This window comes from Rhinichthys klamathensis, unplaced genomic scaffold (assembly GCF_029890125.1).
Source record: "Rhinichthys klamathensis goyatoka isolate OS25496 unplaced genomic scaffold, OSU_Roscu_1.1 h1tg000281l_1, whole genome shotgun sequence".
Taxonomy (NCBI): Eukaryota; Metazoa; Chordata; class Actinopteri; order Cypriniformes; family Leuciscidae; genus Rhinichthys; species Rhinichthys klamathensis.
The window spans coordinates 6,112,104-6,136,646 of record NW_026606800.1 but is presented as its reverse complement, the minus strand read 5'-3'; the positions used below and the strand labels follow the sequence as shown (position 1 = coordinate 6,136,646).

The 24,543-nt window shown below is 37.8% G+C and overlaps 1 protein-coding gene across 1 annotated transcript; it reads right to left on the bottom strand.

Moving 5' to 3' along the window:
- Positions 1-402: 402 nt before the first annotated feature.
- Positions 403-23,590, bottom strand: txlnba (taxilin beta a). Its single transcript, XM_056269236.1, has 10 exons — positions 23,463-23,590; positions 20,166-20,427; positions 17,617-17,708; positions 16,883-17,053; positions 8,377-8,571; positions 5,484-5,603; positions 4,414-4,488; positions 2,462-2,554; positions 1,842-1,937; positions 403-1,763 (listed from the first exon to the last, which is right to left on the bottom strand). The coding sequence occupies exons 2-10, from the start codon at positions 20,422-20,424 to the stop codon at positions 618-620; spliced, it is 2,247 nt and encodes a 748-aa protein (XP_056125211.1). The 5' UTR covers positions 20,425-20,427; positions 23,463-23,590; the 3' UTR covers positions 403-617.
- Between the last annotated feature and the right edge of the window lie 953 nt (positions 23,591-24,543).

The window sequence follows — 24,543 nt, the reverse complement described above, 5'->3', positions numbered from 1 at the left end:
GCCACGGCAACCATTTTCTCCAGAAAATGTGCCTTTATTCACACAATGCTTTGCATTCAACTTATTAACTTGTATGTCTAACTAGCAAGTTCTCAAATTTAAAATGTAAAAATGTTTCAAGGATTTTACTGGAAAACAAGTAAACAACAACCCCCCCCACCCCCACCCCCAGCCCCCACCACCAACCTTTGTTTACTTAATTGTTGTCTCTAAAAGTGTCCAGACTCTAAAAGTGTGCAACACAAACCTTTTCCATCTCCTTTGACAGTGACGTAAATCTCTTTCAGCAACGCCCAGCCAAACATTTTCTCCAGAAAAAAAAAAAACAGCCTTTAGCTGTTGCCTTTTTCACACATTGCTTTGCGTTTAACTTAGTCATATAACCAAAGTCTTTGTGTAGGATTAGGAAAAGTAGACGTTTATTTGAGGGTACTTGAGAAAGTATTACAAGTTGAAAAAAGTCCATATTACACTCGGTAAGCTAGGAATTCATCCTTGAATTAAACTCTCTTAAAGGAACGTGTCTGTCATCTTCTGTATAACTTGTAACTCGTTAACGGCAAGACACTCGTCAAACAAACTGATCTAGAAATGATAAAAAGCATAAGCATTTCGGCTTAGCTTTTATTCGGCCCCTTAGCAGGACCTTTCTTCTTGGCAGAACCTTGTTTTTTAGGCTGGGATTTGCTGGCCTTCGCTTTGGCCTCTTGGGATTTTGGGGCCTTAGGTTTGGACGCCGGTGCTTTGGCTCCCTCAGATGCAGCTGCGGCTTTCTGACCGTGCTCCTCTTTGAGGGGCTCTTGTTTGGGTGGTTCTGGTTCAGGTAGCTCAGGTTTAACAGCTTCATCTTTGTCCTCTTCTTTCATGACGGGCTTTGGCTGAGTGGATTCCTCTTCGACTGTCTCTTCTGCTTTTGTCACCTCTTCCTGGCTTGGTTCCTCTTTTGCTGACTCTTGTTTTTCTGTGATCTCTGGTTGTAGAGGCTCTTGAGGAAGTTTGGATTCCATCTCAGGGATGGCTGGTTCAGGATTTGTTGGTTCTAATGGCTGCTCTTCGTTTACAGTAACAACCTCGGGTTTGTTTTCTTCTGCGGTAGAGGGTTCCTCTTGTGTCGATTCCTGTTTTTCCGTTGGTTCAATGGACTCAAGTTGGGGAGTCTCAGCGATCGCTGGATTCTCTTGTGCTGTCTCCACTTGTGCTGTCTCCACTTGTGCTGTCTCCACTTGTGCTGTCTCCACTTGTGCTGTCTCCACTTGTGCTGTCTCCACTTGTGCTGTCTCCACTTGTGCTGTCTCCTCTTGTGCTGTCTCCACTTGTGCTGTCTCCACTTGTGCTGTCTCCTCTTGTGCTGTCTCCACTTGTGCTGTCTCCACTTGTGCTGTCTCCACTTGTGCTGTCTCCACTTGTGCTGTCTCCACTTGTGCTGTTTCCTCTTCCTCACTATCCGATTCTCCAACATCATCTGTTATGGGTCTTATCAAGGAGGCTGCAAAATCCTGCAGGCGGGCCTGTTCCACTCGCAGCCTCTCCATCTCTGCGGTGAACACGGGGTTGAGAGCCGGGATAGGAAGTTGAGCGAGCTCTGGAAGATCATCTACTTGGGGCATGTCCACCGCAGGTGCTAAGGTCTCCTTTTCTGAATGTCGTATTTCTTTAATCTTGTCGTACAAACCTTTTCTTTCATCCTGCAGCACTCGGCACAGAGTTTCCAGACGGTCGATTTTTAAAGTGAAGAGCTCAAACTCCTTGCCCTTTTCTGATCTCTGTTGGAATTGAGTTAATCAGTTAGTAAGTGCAAAGCTAATGCTCAAATACGGACAAGTCATGTGTGTGTGAGTTACCTCGTCAATCATTTCAACTAGAGCTTTATTGCAGCTTTCAAACCGGGTCTTCCATGTGCTTGACTCCTTTTCCAGCTTCTTCATCTTCTTTGTCATCTGTTAAAATGGAAATGTGATCAGCATTTTGTAAGAGGTAAATGCCTTAAAATAGACAAAGACACTGTTCACAGCAACAACAACAAAAACATCCTATTCCTAACAAGCATTTTTGTCTAATTTTTCCTGTTGAAATATCTAAAAATCCCTGAAGCAAGAGACATGAGCTAGACACAACACTATAAGATATTAAGACTGTTTTCGGACGATGTATCTTTAATGTGAGTGTATTTTGCCTTACTGCACTGGCAGATTTGTTCAGTTGTTTTATGTATAAACAAGTGGGAAAAAACTGACAGTACAAAGAGACAAAATACACTTTTAAAGAAACATTCTCTGGAAAAAAGTCTTAATATCTTATGCAGTGTTGCTTCTCAAGTAAAATTCTCTTGTGTTGCTTCTCAAGTATTTTTAAATATTTGTACTGGAAGAAAAATGACCAATTAAAACTAAGATGTCGTTTATTGCATTGTTTTCTTATTAATTGTCGGCTTCAGACTGTAAATATGTGCAACACAACAAACCTTATCCATCTCCTGTTTGAAAGTGGCGTATATCTCATTGCTTTTTGCTAATGTGTTCTGGAACTCATCAAACTTCTGGGAGTACAACACAAGCTGTAAAAACATAATTAGACTTAGCATCCTTCTGAAAATCTTTGGAAAAGAATGCCTAAATCTATGTACAGTAAGAGAAACATGCATGACTAAGAATGTTAACATTTATACTGCATCAGCTTGGCCTTCCTTGTCATTTAATTATTATATATTGATCTTTTTCTCGGGTCTAGAATCCAACAATCCAAATGAGTTCCAAATTTGTTCTTTGCTTTGTAAAATTCATTCATTCATTCATTCATTCATTCATTCATTCATTCATTCATTCATTCATTCATTCATTCATTCATTCATTCAGCCCTCATGTAAAGATAATAATAGTAATTGATCACTGATTTTGCACTGTAAACCGAACAGTTTAAATTAATTAAATGAAATGAGTTCATTTCACTCAAATATTACTGAAAATTACCTGAACTCGAATTCTGATTGTATTAAGCTGAACTTAAAATGAGTTGCAGCATATTTCTAGATCCTCTGAATGCTTTGTGTCAGACTGTATAAGGAGAATAAATGTTGAATTGGGGGGGGGGGGGGGGGGGGGGTGGGGGGGGGGGGGGGGGATTATTTGCACAATATTAATATAAGGAGATGTGTTAGTGTTTAATGTTCTGTTATGTTGGGATTTACAGGGTTTTCTGTTATGTTAAAGGTTTGTAGGCTTACCATTAAGAGTAGAGCCTGGGGTGAGGCTGCAAAATTTCACATGTAACTAGTACATGCAAGTACATTAGCACATGCAAGTGCGCTGTTGCTTACTAGTTAAATATGATATTAATGTAAACAAACATTAACATGTTTGTGTAATACAAAATAAAATGGTAAAGTTCTACTAACTTAATCTTTGAGTTAATTAGTTTACTTAAATGTTTTGAAGTAATCGGTTTCCATGAATGTTTTGAGTATTCCGAACTTATCGGGTTTCGCTGTGTGCACTTTATATGCACTCCATCTCAAAGCAAATGTTCCATTCAAAAAACACAAAGCTTTAAATAAGTGAGCACTTCTGCAATGACTCCGTGTTTAATGTGTAAAGCATTACTTACATTTACTTATCATTCACAACAACAGCAGTGGTGAATCAATTCATCCAGGTCAAATTTAGTGTTTAGGCACTTGTGAACTATAATAATTTACTGACATAATGTATTTCTGTTTGGGTTGTCGCAGTAGAGCGGTGAGATGGGGGAGGTCTTCATACAGTCATCACCATAATTAGTTCATCTTTGTGGTAATTCAGAGAAATTACTAAATGTATCAGTATCTGCATGATTTGTCTGTTCGAACACAAAATGATAACATTTTTCATTGCAGCACTTTAATGATACTTTTGTAGCTGTAGACAACCTCAGTCCTTATTCATTATCATTGCATAAAAAAAAGCGATCAATATATTCTTCAAAATTTCTGGTTTTGATTGCCACCGAAGAAAGGAATTCATACCTGTTTGGAACGACATGAGAGTGAGTAAACGATGAATCTTAAATTCTTTTCTTTACGCACTTGAAAGTTTATTCTAAGCTTTTTCCTGTAATTTATCTATCCATCTCAACTGAAATGTATTCAACTGAAGTGCATTTAATGCGTTTGTACCTAAAGGATATGCATGAGCACTGTAAATTGCCTTTTAAATTTGTTTGTGGTTTGTCACATAGCTCAACGAGAGAAACGCCACAGCTAGAGAAGAGAGAGAGCGGGATTGTGGGTAATGCCACAGCGGTAGATATTCACCTGAGCCTGCATGATTGTGTGCTGCTGTTTCAGCTCTTTAGTCTGTAGTTTCCACTCTGCAGCCTGAGTGAGTAACTGGTTAAACACAAGACACACACAAACAGGTGAGACCAAGAACTCGCCATTACCTGTTTCTTCATCTGTAACTCCTGCTCCCTCATTGTGTAGCATTTCTTTGTTTTTTCAATAGCATCTCTAAGCAACTAACAACATAAATGGTGAGATGTTAACATGTGGCACTTTCCAGTTTCATTAAAACATTGTTATAATCAGGGTCCAAAATTAACTTTAAATTTTAACTCAAAATTAAATTTACTAGTTAAGGATTTTAAACAACAGTTCAATTAAAAAGAAGTTAATATTGTTACATTTTAGACACAATATTGTCAACATTGTCTGTTGTTGCTCAATTTTGCCAATGAAAATAGTTCCAAAAACAAAGCCACAGCAGAACTGTTGTGCATCTCCGAGCAACACACAGCAGTTTACTGAATGAATCCGCGGCTTTTAATGAATCGAGTGAGCCAATGATTCAGTAACCCATTCATAACGACGGTCACTGCTTCATTCCTGAACGAATCGGCCGTTTGAATGAATCGGTTGAATGAATGACTGAATGACTCGCTCATTAAGACAGCGACTTGCCGCCACCTGGTGGTTTTAGTTTCATATTTAGAGTATCATTTAATCTTTCATTCATATTCACACCACCTCTGAGCTTCATTAAACAGTCTGTGTGTAAATATATCTAAATGTCGCTTAAGATGCAGCTTCTGAAAAACACAATATAATGGCCACATTGTAGCCTTAAAGGTTTATGTAAAATAAATTATGTTGAATCAAAAAAAATCTTTCTAAAGCTACTTTTTGTAATGTCTATTTAATGCTTTTCTCATCTAACACAATAATGAATTTAAACGATTTTTTTATTTAGCTGACAGCTCATGATTGTGTAATCATCATGTCAGTTATCAGTAAAGGTCAGACTATCATTCGTAGATTGACTTAATATATTATGTTGCAGTTCCTTATAAAATGACCCCCCATACTTGCATTTGGCACTTGATGATTGTTAATTTTAGACCCTGCTTGTAAAGGAATTCATTGTAAGCACATGCAAATGAATCTGTCTGCTCTTCATTTTACTCGAGGCAAATCTGAAGAGCCAGAAAAGGAGATCTGTGTCTGTGTGTCTTACATATTCTTTCTCTCTCTTGTGCTTCTCTTCAGCTTGTCTGAGTAATATGTTGGCTTCTTCCAGCTTGGCATCTGACACTTTCTGCTGGAGATCTCTGTGTTTGAAGATCTTCTCTAAAGTCTGCATAAAAAACACACAAGGAAGAGTATTTATTTAGACTTAAAGGGAACATATCAGATATGCCTAAATTATTTTATTGATTATAAATATTTTATTTCACCCCTCACTTCTACTTATAATGATGATAGTAATGTTTTTTAGCACCAAAAGACTGAAACTACTTAAACTGTTGCATAAAATGTTTTTTTTTTTATTCTAAAACTAACAACTTTTTTCAAAAGAAGGATGGGTGACTAATTTTAACTTATTTTTGTATAAAACCACATGCATGTGGAACCTTTTAAATAGATATTATCTGGAATTGAAAACAGGGCATATGGAATTGTATCGTCGTGTGTTTGTTTTTCCAGCTTTGGTCGGTAGACAGTTCCTCATAGAAATGAACCTTTATCTGCATCAGTCAACACAGTACAACATTTTAGCAATGACATTTTTTGTCTCTATCATGATGATACACCTCACAGTGTGATATTCCAGAACATTTTCCAGGATCAACATCCTTTGTTGTTCTTGGAACAGCTTTCGTTGTCAATCATTCTTTCAGAGATAAAATCAGAGGGTGGCAATTGGTGGAAGTTGTTCCATGTTCTTCTTCTTGTGTAAATCACATTGAGGGTGTATTCACACCTGCCTTGTTTATTTCGATTGAATCGAACTCTAGTTCGTTTCCCCCCTTGGTGCAGACCTTTTGGGCAGGTGTGAATACAGCAATCGAACTCGGGTGCGGACCAAACAACCGAACCGAGACCCAGCTGAAGAGGTGTGCTGCCTGCGTCCCAATGTGCATACTATTTAGGATGGATAGTATGCACATTGGGACGCAGCTGTGGTCTCGGTACGGTTCCAAACGAACTCTGGTACGGTTCGTTTACGGTGTGAACATGAACCGACCCAATTGCAAGAAAGCACTGTGCCCTTGAGTTAACAGGCTTCCGTAGTCGGAGTTGCGTTATGAAAGTGATCTGTTGTAGCCTAGCCTACTACATTTGATAAAATGAGTCGTGGTTTGACCTGGAGCTTCGAAGAGACGAGCTGCCTTATTAACATTTGGGCAGATGCCCATGTAGAACAGCTGCCCATGTAGCACAGAATAACACAAAATTAGTAAAAGAACAAATATTGCAGTATGAAATATCTCCATGCTGAGCCTTTTTTTGCACTTCCTGATTTCCCTACTTGAGAATCCTTCTCCAATGAATGGACGACCTTAGCACACGTGTGGTTTTGTTTACAAATTTTGGTTCACTTGCAAAAAGAGCAGTGTGAAAGCGAACCGTACCAAAAAAAAAATAAAAAAAAAATTTTATTTGGTCCGGATCAAAGCAAGTGAACTATCGGACTTTCCTGGTGTGAATACACCCTGAGTTTGATTCATGTCTCTGCTTCAGCCAGCAGAGGGCAGTAGAGACACACAGCACAATTTCATCTTGAGTCATTTAAATTCTTGCCCGACAGACAGGGTCTGATTTAGCCCAACACACAGCTGTGTGTGAGCAGTCTCTGTGGTACCCATCAGGATGACAGATTGAGCTTAACTTCCCCACATCAGGCTTGTCATTCCACAGGCCGATCCTCATGTGATTAGATACAGAATACAAGAGTGTTCTACAAGGTGCAATATTCACTGTCAAACCGGGCGTGAATCACTAAGTCAAAGTAAAAAAGAAATAAAGTATCTGCTGTGCATATAGCAGGTTTAGAAAGTGTGAGGGTGTAGTTTCCTCTGCCTTATGTTGTGAAATTACAGCTCTGGTAGTTTCAAACTCTAAATGGTGCAATGTACATGAAATATACAAAAAATGCCCATGTACAAACACTACCCATCAACAGTTCAGAATAATTATGATTAAAAAAAGTTTTTAGTAGAAGTTTCTTTTGCTTACCAAGAATGCATTTATTTGATCAACAACCCAGTAAAATTGTTAAATATTATTAGTTTAAAAAAAATCATATTGTAAAATGTAATTCCTGTAAATGGCAAAGCTGATTTTTCAGAAGTCATTTTTTCAGTCTTCAGTGTCACATGATCCTTCAGAAACCATTCTAATATGCTGATTTGCTGCTCAAGAAACATTTCTCATTATTATCAATGTTGAAAACAGTTGTGCTGATTCATATTTTTATGAAAACTGTGATAAGCTACCATCCAAAAGTTTGGAATATAAGACTCTTTAAAAAAAAAAAGAATCTTATTCTTTTTTCTTTTTTTTTTACAGTTTTTTTTTTTTTTTTTACAGTTTTCTTGATCAAATAAATCAGCCTTGGTGAGCATAAGACACTTCTTATGACTACAAAATATGAATTTTTCCACACTTCTAACCAGTAGTGTAGTGGCTAAGTTTGGTAACTTTTTCGGGTAGACCAGAACAAAATCCAATCAGATGCATTTTCAAATGTATTACAATCACTTATGGTGCACACATACTTGTGCCAAAATCTAATCTCGGCTATACCTTGGGGGTGCAGCTTTAAATGGATTTGTGGCTGAATCGCTTTGACAGATGTGTTAGATATTGGGGTGTTTGAAATGGTCAATTCATTTAGCTGGCTTTCGCTGTATACACTGGCTGCACAGGTTTTCGGTCTGCTTCACACGACAAGCACATATTTATTTTGGGGCCCATATTAACAGGTTACAGTATTCGCACTGCCTGTGTAAACAGCACAATGATGTGTGGCAGGAGCTTCTGTTATGCAGCAGAAACACTGATGGATTTAATGGATTTCCAGACTAGATTTGATGTGTTTGTATAGTCTTGTGTGTTTAATGTACCTCCTCTCGCCGCTCATACTGCTCTATGATGGTCTTGAGTTTGCTGGCCAGCTCGCTGTTCTCTTGGCACAGCTTGTTGTTGCGGTTACTGTGCTGCTCGATCTGAGCCTGAATGTCCACCAGCGTGCTCTGGAAATGAGTGCTGATCTCCTTCCGCTTCATTTCATCCTCCCGCATCCTTTGCAGACTCTCCTCCTGCAGAGAGAAAGAGAGAAGGAAACGTGTGGGAAACATGTAGCCTTAAGATATGAAAGCAATAGATCTAGTGTGAGATGGGCAAATTATGTATTGTCTTTGATAGCATTCTGTGGTGGAAATGATATTATAAACATTTGTGGAATAGAATGCCTGACTCCTATAAGGCTTATTTCATTGGCATTTTATGTAGCTTCAATACATACAATTAAGTAATATTTTGTATTATTTGAAAACATGATTAGAAATGACAAAAAGAGCAATATTTAACTTGACATGTTTTTGTTTTTGTTTGTTTTCTTCCCTCATAAATGTGCATATTTTATCTCATTGTTGTCATTAACTAAAACTAAAATTACTGAATATTTTTGTTAATTGAAATAAAGCTGAAATAATATAAAATATAAATATTAAATGAAAAACTTCAACTGAAAAATATGAAATTGAATAAAGTTAAAGTACTATAATGACTGAAATAATATTTAATTAAAGCTAAATGGAACTAATTAAAAAACTAATACAAATGACATGACTAAAATAAAAATGAAAACTGTAAATAGAAAAATACAAGCTAATTAAAATATTAATAAATACATAGTGTATAAACAATACTAAAATCACACTAAACATGTAGATACAAATTTTTTAATAAAACTTTTATTAGAGACAAAATTATTGGTTGTTATGGAAATTAAAAAAAAAAAAAATCTGTGATAAAACATTGTTTTTATGTTGTATGTGAATAAGGGACAACCTTTTGGAAGTGGCTTTCACCACATTATTTGATATAGTGGAGAATGACAGGAAATTGAAGTGATAGAGGGAATGGACATGTTATAGGCTGGACTTGAACCTGAGTGGTCCACATGAGTACCATAGCTCAACATGTCCAAAGCAGGTGCACTAACCGTTACTCCACAGCACCAACAAAAAGGTCATCTTTGAACTGCACTATACCGTACAAGGGCTGAGTGTGAAGACTAGCTTATGAGCATATTAATAACAAATGGTGTTAATGACATATCATGCTCTGAAGATCTAGATTTCTGTAACGAGATAAACAATATCATCTTTTTTTAGTATCTCGGATTGGACGTGTGATTGCTAAACAGGTCTGCCACAGAATGTGTGCGCTCTGTAAACATGAGCTCCTGTTTCAGAGATGCCGGCTTCCTGACTCAGCTAATCGTAAGGAATCCAAGCATGCAGCGTTCCTCTCAAGGGCTGAAGCTGTTTGCTTGCCTGTGTTTACACATGGCATGAGTCTCAAGCTCCCATCTGGGAAAGGTGAAGCTGTTCTACCAATACGCAAGCTCATTAGGGAGGTGAATCGTGAGCACAAGGGAAACAACCCCAGCTTAAATGTAATTTACTGTCATCATAGCCGAGAGTCGCACCTACACACAGGGCTTAGATGTTCTTTTCTGACCTGCTCACTATTAGCTTCTATAATGTTTGAATAATATTGATTGGGGAGGGAACAAGGTCAAAGCCAGCCCCTAGGGAGGGATAGCATCAACTTCCAAAGACACACAGAGTTCATATTAGTGCAAGAGTATAATATCTTCAATGACCGAAAAAAAAAAAAAAACACAAATATGATTAGAAAGCTTCTCTCCGAGTCACCTTACTATACTGGTTTCCGCCATGGAGTTAAAAAAAAAAAAAACCTTAAAATAAAAAGGTATTTGCACATTTTTATGAAATTCTGAATTGTGTGATATAAACTCAAAATTTGAGGAAAAAAGTCTGAATTGAGAGACATAAACTGTCAATTGCAAGAGAAAAAAATTGCGAGTTATATCTTGCAATTCTGACTACCATTTTTTAATTGTGAGATAAAAACTCTTACAAAAGTATTCAAGTGTGCTATTGGTATACTTCTTTTCAACTAAAAATAAGAAAGTATCATTTCAGTCTACTTTTTATGTACTTTTCAGAAATGTACTCAAAATTAATATTAAAGTATACTTGGCTTACTGACAGAAAAGTCTAAGTATATTTGGCCTATATACTTGCACTAAATCTTTTGATCGAGATATACTTAAAAGTATAATTAAAGCTGCAGTCCGTAGTTTTTCCTCTTTGTCGCCATCTCTGTTCAAAATCTGCAATTGCAGTTATTCGCGGAATTATCAACTTTACGTGGGTTGTGCATCGGCACGGCACAGCGCGGATGAATCCAATGTTTTGAGGAGAATGTGCAGCTGTCAGTCACCGCGCCGATGTGGATACTGTCATTCAGAATCACATATTCTACTTTTTGGAAATATGACCAACATAAGAACTTTCACCGGAATATGTCATCTGAACAAGTAAGTAATATCCACTTTTGTTCTGACCAACTAAGGGAAAAAAGCATAAATCGCGCTGATTAAATCTAACGATCGTTTATCATATCACGTCAAACCATGCAAATACTTTGTTCTCAAATTGTTCATGTTAACAACATCAGCATTGCGTGACTACATGTAATGTCCTTCCGATATTATCCTTGTTTTCGCATGGGCCCGGTTGAAGTCTCTTTTTTTCTGTAGCCACTTCGAAGTCCGAACGAAGTCTTTTGCATTTTACAACGGGTGAATCTTTAGTTGTCACTGGTGATTGTCGTTTGAACCTTTCTGGATCCGCCATCAAATTGATAAGTTTAATTATATCAAGTGCTTTGAGAAAAGGCTATAAATCTCCACCTCCAACATCCTCACACGCAATATAGCCTACTAGCCGAGACTCCTTCTTTATGTGTACAGATGTGACGTAATGACACAAAGACATGCTTGAATCTCCCGCGGAAATCCACCAGTAGCACTGGAATTAAAAACATTATTACAAGCTTACCGCTTTGAATCGAGCTAAGGCAAGCAGATAGTTTTGAACACTGGCTCGTTATGTACTTGCTCGAAAATGTATTTTGGATCATTTTTAACCCAAAAAAGTTACGGACTGCAGCTTTAAGTATTCTAAGTATACTTGACTTGTACTTGTGTTTACTCTTTTGATTGAGTAGTCTATATAGTTTTACACAGTGTCTTACTCCAACTATTCTGAATCCGATCCGGACGAAGTCTTTGACAAAAACGCAATTTTTAAATTTAAAAGAATACTTTAATACACAAAAAAGTGGGCCGATTTAGTCCTAAGCAGTATTGAAATAGCACACTTACAAGAACACTACTATTAGTATACTACTTACTATTTAAAGTACTTAAAAGTGTACTTCAACTTTACTTGAGTATACTTAATAATATTAACTTATAGTATACTTATGTTTTGTAAAGGAAGTCGCAATTTTTTTCTTACAATTGCTAGTTTATATCTCTCAATTCTGACCTTTTTTTCTTTTTCTTTTTTATGTGTGGAAACAATCTTTCATAGACGTTAGTTTAGTCACCATTGAATTCAGTGTGGATGAAAACCAGGATGTGAGGGATAGACTTACAGTCTTTACAATGACACGCACTATATAAAGGTCAATACGTTTCATCAGCTAAACAATTGGTATGGTGTTTAACAACAGTAATATTCAAACGCACTGTAATTCTACCCCTCACAGCCTCGTTTTCATTCCTGTCAAAATTTAAATATGTGCTACCCTGACTAAGGTACAATTATGAGTTTATAACTTGAAATTGTGGATCGTAATCTCACAATTGTGAGGGAAAAAAGTGTCTGTATGAATGCTGGGACAGAAACCGCTCCCTTTTCTTACACCGTCCTCCAGCACCTGTTCATTGAATAGTACAAATAGACTGAAATCAGGTTATCATCTGCAGAGAAAATGGCTCCAGGTGCTTTGCTCAAGATTCGTAACATCTTTCATATTACGTAAACATTCACCGCACGGAGGTGAAATTGTTCTTGGAAAGGCAACATAATTGTTTGGCAGAGTGAAAAGGCATGAGTGGACCACTATAGCCGACAACTGGAAGCATTTCATGTGCTGAATAGTTTTTGTAAAATAACAAATATGGAAGCTCAGCTGAGAGAGGCCTTCACAAATTAGGTTGCAGCTCTTTATATTCTGAACCGTATACATCGGTCTTAAACTCAGCTCCTGGAGGGCCACTGTCCTGCAGAGTTAAGCTCCAACCAGCTCCACGCACCTTCCTGGAAGTTTCTAGTAATCCTGAAGGCGGGTTTTTTCCCCCCTAAAACCATAGACTGTAAAAAAAAGATGGACGACGCCCCTTCACTCTCTTTCATTGGTGAACAGTGAAGCCACCAAAGTCCTAATATGGCACTGACATCTTGCCCTGATTTGGGACCTGATTCTGCACTCCCGCAGAAATGGTAAGTACAAAGTTTACTGCTGAGCAACTCATTGTGTCAGTGTAAAATAAACAGTTATGGACATCTAGAAATTAAAGTTCAAGCTCCAATCTCCTGCCAAAAATCCCCCCAAAAGGTCCGTTGGTGCCTCAGGGACTACTTCGTTTAGAGATGCTGTCAATCACAGCTGTCAATCATGACGTTACATTCCCATTTTTATAGCATCAAATAACTCACTAAGACCAAACGTGTTTAAAAAAAAGCGAACACTTTGGAAAAACGTGTTTGAAGTGTAATTTGATTGTTTAGTTTCCATCGCGTCCCATTAGACTTCATGGGGAGGGCGGGGTTATGACCTATACTGGGACCAACCACCTGTTGGCGATCGAGACGCTTTGGCTTCACTTTTCAGGACTTGTGTGACACGCTTACCTAAAACCAGTTCAGGAAACTCCACCCCACAGCCATTTCTAAAGATTTCATTGGTCATGTCAGTCACAGTGCCGATTGCCTACACCAAATACTAAACCCTAAGTAACCCTACCCTTCACCCTAACTTTAACCAATGAAATTAGCTGCAGGGTGGGATTTCCGGTGAACTGCTTTGGGGGGGAAAAATCACGCATCCTGAAGACCTCGACAAGTTGGATCAGATGTGTTTAATTAGGGTTGGAGCTAAACTCTGCAGTGCAGAGAATTTGAGGGGCCGTTTTAATGACATCGTTGTCAACTAAAAAATGGAAAACTTTTTATGCTTTTTGGGGGCCTGAAATGCAAACCTTTGAAAAATGGTTTCAAAGTGCAAGTTTTTGAAACCGATACCATTTTTGTCTCCGTGTAGACTACAAAAAAGCGAATTTGTGAAAACAGTCAGTGACATCCTGTGCATGCTTATTACGTGTTCAGTCTATAAGTGCGTAGTTTTTTTTTTTTTTTTACAAAGTGACATCACAAACTACTGGCCTGGCATGTATAATACTGCGTTTTTAATCGTTCTTGCTGATCCGTGTGAACAGGGTACATGAAAACGCAATGGAAAAACGTTTTTGTTTTTAGTACATCGTTGTCAAGTAAATGTACCCTCAGACTACTACATGCGAAAGGAAGCAATTTATTTTTAAAGTGCTCCCTGTATTCTGCACGCAACATACAAGCTGCGACCAGTGAAGTCTGATTCTCGACTGAATGACTTATAAACCTTTTCTTAAAGTGAATTAAAATCATACAACACTAACGGTGAAGTCTGTGAAGAATTTCTTTTTTAATAAAAGCTCTTATTTAAATAAATATGGAAATCGTTTTAAATATGGAAATCGCAATCGTTGATTGCACTAAATCTATGATTCCGAATTCTGAAAAAACTCTTGGGAGTTCTTGTCTTGGGATGTATACACTCACCTAAAGGATTATTAGGAACACCATACTAATACTGTGTTTGACCCCCTTTCGCCTTCAGAACTGCCTTAATTCTACGTGGCATTGATTCAACAAGGTGCTGAAAGCATTCTTTAGAAATGTTGGCCCATATTGATAGGATAGCATCTTGCAGTTGATGGAGATTTGTGGGATGCACATCCAGGGCACGAAGCTCCCGTTCCACCACATCCCAAAGATGCTCTATTGGGTTGAGATCTGGTGACTGTGGGGGCCATTTTAGTACAGTGAACTCATTGTCATGTTCAAGAAACCAATTTGAAATGATTCGAGCTTTGTGACATGGTGCATTTTCCTGCTGGAAGTAGCCATCAGAGGATGGGTACATGGTGGCCATAAAGGGATGGACATGGTCAGAAACAATGCTCAGGTAGGCCGTGGCATTTAAACGATGCCCAATTGGCACTAAAAGGCCTAAAGTGTGCCAAGAAAACATCCCCCACACCATTACACCACCACCACCAGCCTGCACAGTGGTAACAAGGCATGATGGATCCATGTTTTCATTCTGTTTACGCCAAATTCTGACTCTACCATCTGAATGTCTCAACAGAAATCGAGACTCATCAGACCAGGCAACATTTTTCCAGTCTTCAACTGTCCAATTTTGGTGAGCTCTTGCAAATTGTAGCCTCTTTTTCCTATTTGTAGTGGAGATGAGTGGTACCCGGTGGGGTCTTCTGCTGTTGTAGCCCATCCGCCTCAAGGTTGTGCGTGTTGTGGCTTCACAAATGCTTTGCTGCATACCTCGGTTGTAACGAGTGGTTATTTCAGTCAAAGTTGCTCTTCTATCAGCTTGAATCCGTCGGCCCATTCTCCTCTGACCTCTAGCATCAACAAGGCATTTTCGCCCACAGGACTGCCGCATACTGGATGTTTTTCCCTTTTCACACCATTCTTTGTAAACCCTAGAAATGGTTGTGCATGAAAATCCCAGTAACTGAGCAGATTGTGAAATACTCAGACCGGCCCGTCTGGCACCAAAAACCATGCCACGCTCAAAATGGCTTAAATCACCTTTCTTTCCCATTCTGACATTCAGTTTGGAGTTCAGGAGATTGTCTTGACCAGGACCACACCCCTAAATGCATTGAAGCAACTGTCATGTGATTGGTTGATTAGATAATTGCATTAATGAGAAATTGAACAGGTGTTCCTAATAATCCTTTAGGTGAGTGTATAGTCTCTAGCACCAACAGAACGGTAGAACAGGGAGGCCATGGCCTCTGCAGTGATTTGAGCCAGTGAGACATTCTCTTTTACTTTTGATTTATAAAAGAAGGGCAAATGCCATTGAAGCTCGGTAACACTATCCCTCTTGTCATAGTGACCTGTCAGCAGCGCTTTGAGTCTGAGAAGTCAGTGTCTGATTGAGGCAGAGACACAGAGACACAGCAGGAACGTCCCACTGGGCTCAAAGACACCGTTTCCTCAGTTAGAAGGAAGTTAAGTCGACTCATTCTCCGCAATCAAAACACTCAGTAAAAAGATAACAGGACAACAAGTCAAGCTCAACAATCTCCAACATGTCAAACAATAAGTTGCTATAAGGTCTGTGGTGTTATCTAATTCAGATGAATGCACCCCTGAATGGCACATAAAAACAAAATGCTTTACATGTTCAAACGGCTTTTCTTTTCTAAGTGAATGGTTCTTATATGAAATCTCATCTTATCTCATGTTTCAAGTAAGTATTTAACAGGTAATACTTTTTTTTAGTTTAGGGATGGAAAAATGGGAACATTTCCCCAAAATACAGTATAATCTAATGCAAATATGAGACAATTGAATAAACAGATACTTTTGTTGCAAAAATTAAACAGTAGGCTTTTATGGTCAACAAATTCACACAGCACATAAAGAAAAATATTCCAAATAATTTAATGTTTATGAAAGACATCCCTCATTGCTTGCCAAGGCTGCTTTTTTTGACAAAAATACAGTTAAAACAGCAATATTGTGAAATATCACTGTTTTCCAAATATTTCCAAGATTACAATTTAAAATAACTGTTTCCTATTTTAATATATTATAAAAATGTAGCCTACTTTATTCCTGTGATGGCAAAGCTGAATTTTCAGCAGCCATTGTCATGTCACATGATCCTTCAGAAATCATTCTGATTTGGTACTGAAAAAACATTTCTTATTACTATCAATGTTGAAAAGAGTTGTGCTGCTTAATATTTAATGAAAACAGTGATACATTTTTTTTTCAAGATACTTCTTTTAAAATTTAAAATAACAGCATTTATTTGAAATGGAAATCATTTGTAAGATTATACATGTATTTGCTGTTACTTTTGATCAAATGCATCCTTGCTTTAAAACTAATTTAACCAGAAAAAAAAAAAAAATCTTACTGACCCTGAAACTTTTAAATGGATTATGGAAATATGCATGTTTATTTTTTCTAAAAGAAGTAATGTACGTTTCTTATCACATATAGTTTGTTTCTTTTCTTTGAAATGGAATAACGTTCTCTGCCTCAGAAACAACTTTTAAGCAGATTTTTAGGCTGATGGGAAAAATAATATTACCAATGTAACATTGCCTGACTTTCTATCACAACTTGGATTTCTTAAGCTGTCAGTAGAGAGTGTTCTCACCTTCAGTGTCCTGTTATGTCTCTGAAGCTCCCTGCAGAGCATCTCCAGCTTGCTTCGGGCCAGGATGGCACGACTGTGCTCGAACTGAAGCTGATCTCTCTGCTTGACCAGAAGACCCTGTTTCTGCTGAAGCTGCTCCAGCTGTTTCTTCTCCGTCCTGTGTTCCTCCACCTGCCCAACATGCACAAAACACACACAGGTGTGATCCATACATCATCTTTGAATTAACCTTTCTTTCTTTCTTAATCTTTATCACCGCATTAACACCTCTGGTTGGTCTAGAGCTGCTTTAAAAAATGTCTGTCTGGTTTTTCGGATGTTCTCAAGAGGATTTTGGAATGACAGGATATAGACTTTTTCAGGCCCCAAAGATTGTATAGATCTGGTTTTGTCAGAACTAGAATTACTTGTAGTCTTCTGTCATACTTTCGGCTTTATGTGTCCCTGCCGTTATCTTTGTGTTCTGAAATTGAAGAGAGTGTTGTGGCTTTCTTGTGTGGCTTATGGCCTTGTGTTCAGACTCGCTTATTCAGCCCGGGGCGCCGTATATTTAGGTCATCGCAGTATCAGTTGAAACCACTCTTAACATCACACCAGGAGTTCTTTTATTTTCTCTCTGTGTCAATCCGGTTTGTGCTCTGTTTGTTTCCTCTTTACTGTCCTCTATGCATTGTTGTTGCCGGTGGTGAAAACTGTTCAGAGCGCTCCGCTCTCTCTCAGGTCTGGATACTCACCAGCTCAGTGTATTTCCTCAACACCATTTCCACTTTCTCTTCTGGTGAGCCGAGCTTGTTCAGACTTTGCAATATGGATGCAGCCTCTTTACCTACGAGACAAGCGTTTTCTGTTCAGATCAGAGAATAAAAAGATAAGCAGAAGCCACAAGGGAGAGTTCTGCACGCAAGCTTCAAAATAAATCAATGGCAGAAGTGGTGAAATCACAGCGTGATCATTTTTACCATACGATTAAACGGTTGAGAAAAGCAAACAAGGCTCAGGAGATAGTACTCAGCCTTAAAGGGACAGTTAATCCAAAAATTATGTCAGTATTTATTCTTTCTCATGTTGTTCCAAACCTTGATGATTATCTTTTTTCTATAGAAACTCCAATTAAAGCACTGTTAAATAGCTAACAAAAATATGTTCTAAGAACATTTAGCTTCCGTTGACATTTCTGTACGTCCTCTGAACAGTCAACGCGTCCGGTTTATTAAATGTTTTAAAACATTTGTATTGTTTATGCGAACATTAAGGGAACATTCCATTTTATCATTTTGCAAATATTATGGAAATGTTAAATGTGAATGTTCCCTGAACATTCAGTAACATTTTAAGGAAACTTTCAGGAAAAACGTTCCATGAACAATGTATAAATAACGTTTTTGTGCTGACGTTTTGAGAACATAATTAATAACTTTGAATGAACATTCTATTAACATTATCGGAAGAACATTTGTGACCCTAGACCACAAAACCAGTCACAAGTCGCACGGGTATATTTGTGGCAATAGCCAACAATACATTGTCAAAATTATCGATTTTTCTTTTATGCCAAAAATCATTAGGATATTAAGTAAAGATCATGTTCCATAAAAATATTTTGTAAGTTTCCTACTGTAAATATATAAAATATTTATTTTTGTGAGTGGATGCAGCAAAAGCATGAACATAAATGGACAACTTTAAAGGCGATTTTCTCAATGTTTTGATTTTTTTGCACCCTCAGATTCCAGATTTTCAAATAGTTGAACAGCTTATTTATTCAACTTTCAGATTATGTATAAATCTCAATTTTAAAAAATTGTGCCTGGTTTTGTGGTCCAGGGTCACATTTGTTCATAACTTTCAAACAAAGTTCTGAGAACATTCCCTGTTAGCTAACATTAACAAGTAACAAATTTAATTCACTGGACGTTGAATGAATTGTTGATCCAGTTTACAAAACCAGTCTGAATGATTTATTCACAAATCAGGCTGGTTTAGTTCTCAAGGTCAGTTTACTGACTGACTCACTGAATGATTCAGTTGCAATGGCTACCAGCTCAATTTATCTTTGAATATTTTCACACCAAACTACTAGAGCATGGATCATAAGGACCAATTTATGATATTTTATGATACATTTCTGATACATCACTTTTGTGTTATTTTTTAATCTTGAAAGCTTATGCACCTCTTTATTGTAATTGAATTTAAATGAGTGACTAGTACAATACTGTACTTTATTCACATTTTCTCTTTTTGTGTTCCACGGAGGAAAGTCATACAGGTTGGAACAACATGAGAGTGAATAAATGATGACAGGATTTTCATTCTTGTGTAAAATTTTCCTTTAAGCCCAAGAGTGTGGCAGAAAGAAAAAAGAGGTCAAGCAAGTGTGTCTGTCAGCATTTTGATGGTGAAGTGATCTTTAGTATTGACATGAGGACCCTTTTCTTGAGAATGGAAATTTTCCAAACAGTTGATTACTGCACTCTTGGCACTCAACCATCCTGCTGATAGAAAAACCCAATCACTGTTTATGGCTCCATCTGTGTGATTGAGAGGTGCCGCATACAATGTTATTTTTCAAACATAAAACAGTAATCAGTATTCTAACTGAAATCTCTGCTATGTGGGTCATTCTACAAAATGGATGCCGTTTGTGTCACTCGTTCATACTCTAATGTTCAAATATTTGGAGTATTTAAAAAAAAAAAACTGACAGTAAAGACGTTATTTCTATGTCAAATAAATGTTGTGCTTTTGATTTCTTTATTCATCAAAGAATCCTGAAGAAATTGTATCAGAGTTTACATGAAAATGTTAAACAGAACAACTGTTTTTAACATTGATAATTATAGTAAGAAGTGTTTCTTGAGCACCAAATCTGATGATTTCTGTGGTTTGTCAATGTCAATGATTTACGAAGGATCATGTGACACTGAAGACTGGAGTAGCCTAATGATGCCGAAAATTCAGCTTTGATATCACAGGAATAAATTACATCTTAAAATATTTTTAAATATAAAACAGTGAATTTAAATTGTAAAAATATTTCATAATATTACTGTTTTAACAGTATTTATGATCAAATAAATAAAGCCTTGATGAGGTTAAGAGACTTTTTTTCAAAAACATTAAACAACCGACCGCAAACTTTTGAACTGTAGTGTGGTGTAAAGTTTACCTAATGTGTTAATAGACAATTAATAGACTTTGAGAGGTTTAGTCTTTTAGTTTGTCTGATGTTTAATCTCAAGATGTTTGTCAAACTAACAGAGGAGAAGTGCAGATTCCTCACCCAGGCCCTTGAGGAGTTTCTTATCAGCTTTCTGCTCCTTCTCAGCAGCTTCTTTGGGCCCTGCGTCTTCATCAGCCTTTTTCTCCTCAGACTCCAGGATGGAGATCTGCTCCTGCATCAGGTTGGATGCTGCTCCATACGTGTTGATTATATCCTCAAGTTGCCTGCTGAAGTCCTCCATGGGGTCCTCTGGCTGCTCCTCGTTGCCATTGACTTGTTCATTGGCGCTCTCAAGGGTCTGGTCACTGCCCTCCATCATCTGCTGCAAAAATCAAGTTAAATATATCATAAAAGTGCTTCATAAGAAAGCAGTTTGATTAGCAGAGGTAGAACAGCCAATTCCCTGATTGCACTCTTGGCTTGATGCTAAAATGAGAATGTTGAAATTAATGAGAAGTGATTATGCATTTCTTGTAGAGAGGTTTGATATGACTCCCTGAAATCACCAGCCACTGAACTGAAGACGGATGGCTTTTGGCCGGTCTGTGGTATGTTTGCATTAATAGAAGGAATTTGTGTTTGAAATGCATGAGGTTGTTTGTAAGAAATGTGAATTCTAACATTTGATTAATGTATTGCCTCAGGCAGAAACAATCCTAATAATAGAGAAGTGACTTATAAAAATAAACATTTGCAGAAACTTAAAACTGAGACTTGGAAATAGCTGGAGGGAAATGTTATTTTTTGCAATAATTGAATTAATGAAATAGTTTAATTTGTTCTATTTGTTCTTATTTCTTTTTTAAATTATTTTTTTATTTTGTGTACCAAATTAACAATACTTATATATATATATATATTATTCGTATAAATGTAAATATACACTCACCGGCCACTTTATTAGGTACCCCATGCTAGTAACGGGTTGGACCCCCTTTTGCCTTCAGAACTGCCTCAATTCTTCGTGGCATAGATTCAACAAGGTGCTGGAAGCATTCCTCAGGGAGTTTGGTCCATATTGACATGATGGCATCACACAGTTGCCGCAGATTTGTCGGCTGCACATCCATGATGCGAATCTCCCGTTCCACCACATCCCAAAGATGCTCTATTGGGTTGAGATCTGGTGACTGTGGAGGCCATTTTAGTACAGTGAACTCATTGTCATGTTCAAGAAACCAATTTGAAATGATTAGAGCTTTGTGACATGGTGGAAGTAGCCATCAGAGGATGGGTACATGGTGGCCATAAAGGGATGGACATGGTCAGAAACAATGCTCAGGTAGGCCGTGGCATTTAAACGATGCCCAATTGGCACTAAGGGGCCTAAAGTGTGCCAGGAAAACATCCCCCACACCATTACACCACCACCACCAGCCTGCACAGTGGTAACAAGGCATGATGGTTCCATGTTCTCATTCTGTTTACGCCAAATTCTGACTCTAACATCTGAATGTCTCAACAGAAATCGAGACTCATCAGACCAGGCAACATTTTTCCAGTCTTCAACTGTTCAATTTTGGTGAGCTCTTGCAAATTGTAGCCTCTTTTTCCTATTTGTAGTGGAGATGAGTGGTACCCGGTGGAGTCTTCTGCTGTTGTAGCCCATCCGCCTCAAGGTTGTGCGTGTTGTGGCTTCACAAATGCTTTGCTGCATACCTCGGTTGTAACGAGTGGTTATTTCAGTCACTGTTGCCCTTCTATCAGCTCGAACCAGTCTGGCCATTCTCCTCTGACCTCTGGCATCAACAAGGCATTTCCGCCCACAGAACTGCCGCTCACTGGATGTTTTTTCTTTTTCGGACCATTCTCTGTAAACCCTAGAGATGGTTGTGCGTGAAAATCCCAGTAGATTAGCAGTTTCTGAAATACTCAGACCAGCCCTTCTGGCACCAACAATCATGCCACGTTCAAAGTCACTCAAATCAACTTTCTTCCCCATACTGATGCTCGGTTTGAACTGCAGGAGATTGTCTTGACCATGTCTACATGCCTAAATGCACTGAGTTGCCGCCATGTGATTGGCTGCTTAGAAATTAAGTGTTAACGAGCAGTTGGACAGGTGTACCTAATAAAGTGGCCGGTGAGTGTATACAGTATATATTTATAAAATATCGGTATAAAACAGTGTCGTTACATAGTACACAAAATTAAAAAATAGTAATAGAAAAATAAGATGAAGTTTGGGGTCGGTAAGAGTCTGTATTATGCTCACCAAGACTGCATTTATTTGATCAATATACAATAAAAACAGTAATACTGTTATTACCATATTATTACCATTTAAAATATCTGTTTTTTCTTTTAATAAGAAATTTAATTTATTCCTATAATGTCAAAGCTGAATTTTCAGCAGCCATTAGCTACTCCAGTCTTTAGGTGTAACATGATCTTTTCACAATCATTAAAAATCATTCTAATATGCTGATTTGGTGCTCAAGAAATATTTTGAATGGTTGTGTGTGTAGCCTATAGACAGAGATTTGTATTATTATCAATGGATAATTTAAAAAGTCTGTCTCTTAATATCTATAGTTTGTGATCTAGTCAGTGATAGCAAGCACTAAATCAACACTAAAAGAGTCGCATCTGATCTGTAAGTTTCCTCCATGTCGAGTGGACATCTGAAGAGAAGCAATGAGCCGCATGTGACACACAAGGCTGTGGGAGGGGGCGCAGAGAAAATAGCACAAATCACAGTGGCAGAGTATCACTGAGCCTCTAAATCTGATGTGTCACAGATAGCGCCAGACCTGAAGCCCTTCAGCTCAACACGGCTGATTTCATGTGGAATGAACTCTGAGATTCCAGAGGTTGTTTATGTCGAAGCTCTGGTGCTTATCAGGTTAAAATTATAGCCCTCTTTCCACCCCATGTGCATGTATCCACTCCTCCTCCTTTCCCATCACCCCTCCTCATTCAGCAACACGGCACCTGTTGTGAAGCCACATGCTATTTTTGGACCCTCTAAATATGGACAAGCTACTTCTTATTCTTGCCACGTAGCTTCTGATGTCAATGATGGCAGTTTTACGCAAAGTGGAAAAAACAATGACTATTCTAAACATCAGTATACCTTTAAAACAAGAGGCTAAGAGTGAACCACACAGTTTAGACTAACTTTGGGAAATGCAAAAGACACGATTACTTTGCTCATATATTAAATTGAAAATGACAGAATTATGGCTTGGAGACTTTTTCTTCATATTGTCCTTACAAAAATCACAATAACGGAACCACACTATAAGGACTGAAATAAAATGTACAGCCAAGTATAAACTAACTCAGATGCTCCTCAAAAACACGTTTTTGACATTCAGCTCAACTTGAAATAAAATAGTGAAGCTCAAGACTTACCCTACACGTGTCTGTTCAGGTTCGAATAGAAAAGGAAGACAATGAACCAGCCAGTCCACAGTTTTAGGAGAGTGACAGAGAGACCTGAGGAGGGTCCGCTATAGGACTCAAGACAACAGCTGACAACACGAGCCCCTCAAAATAACCTCCACTGGAACACCAATGGAAACGTTGTCCAAACACTCTGAATGAAGTGGCCTGTCAAGATCTTTCTACTCAGGCTTTTCAGGAAGACAGCTGAGGAGATTATGTTGATGGCTTAAAAAAAGAGTGCATATATGTTTTTTGTTGAGTACGATATTTGATACATGAGGCTTATATGGCTCATGTATGGAGCTCATACCCGAGGAGGGGGGAAAATTCCTCAGTTTTATTCAGAGGACCAATTTGGTGCAGATTCTGATATTTATAAATGGCCAAAAGTAAGATGGAATTCTAATGGCTTTGTAGTGTAAATCAATGAGATCTTTATAACAGTACTGTATAGCATACTTACATAAAATGCTTATAAATAACAGTTGTCACTCTATCTCCCAATATTGTATCTTATTAAGATGAAATTGAAATGCTTAGTTTTATTATCAAAGCTTTGTCATTTTTATGGGGGAAAAACAACGCAATTCAATGGAATGATGACGAGCCTGATGTATCATATTTGATTCTCACATTCTAACATATAAATAAATTATGCATGGATTATCAAGTAAAGTTGCTTCAGTCCAAGTAAGTAAGAAAATATTACTAACAATATAAAAGTCATTCTTGCATTTACTTTATAATTTTTATGGGGGAATTATACTAAGAGGTATTTTACTTGCTAAAAAAGTACGATCGATCAGATGGCAGAAGGCAAGTAGATTGTGTATAACAGGGTTTTCAGCAAAGTTTTGATCATGTTATTAATATAGAGAAATTTGTGTAGGCTTTATAGGGTTAACATGCAAATCTGGGTGGCCCTCACAGTTATTGACTTGTGTACTGAATGCCTGAGGACCAATTTCTTGTAACAATCTGCTTAGTATTGGGTGTTAATGGCTCCTATTAGCATTTATATCACATTTGTCCACCATAATTCCAGTCA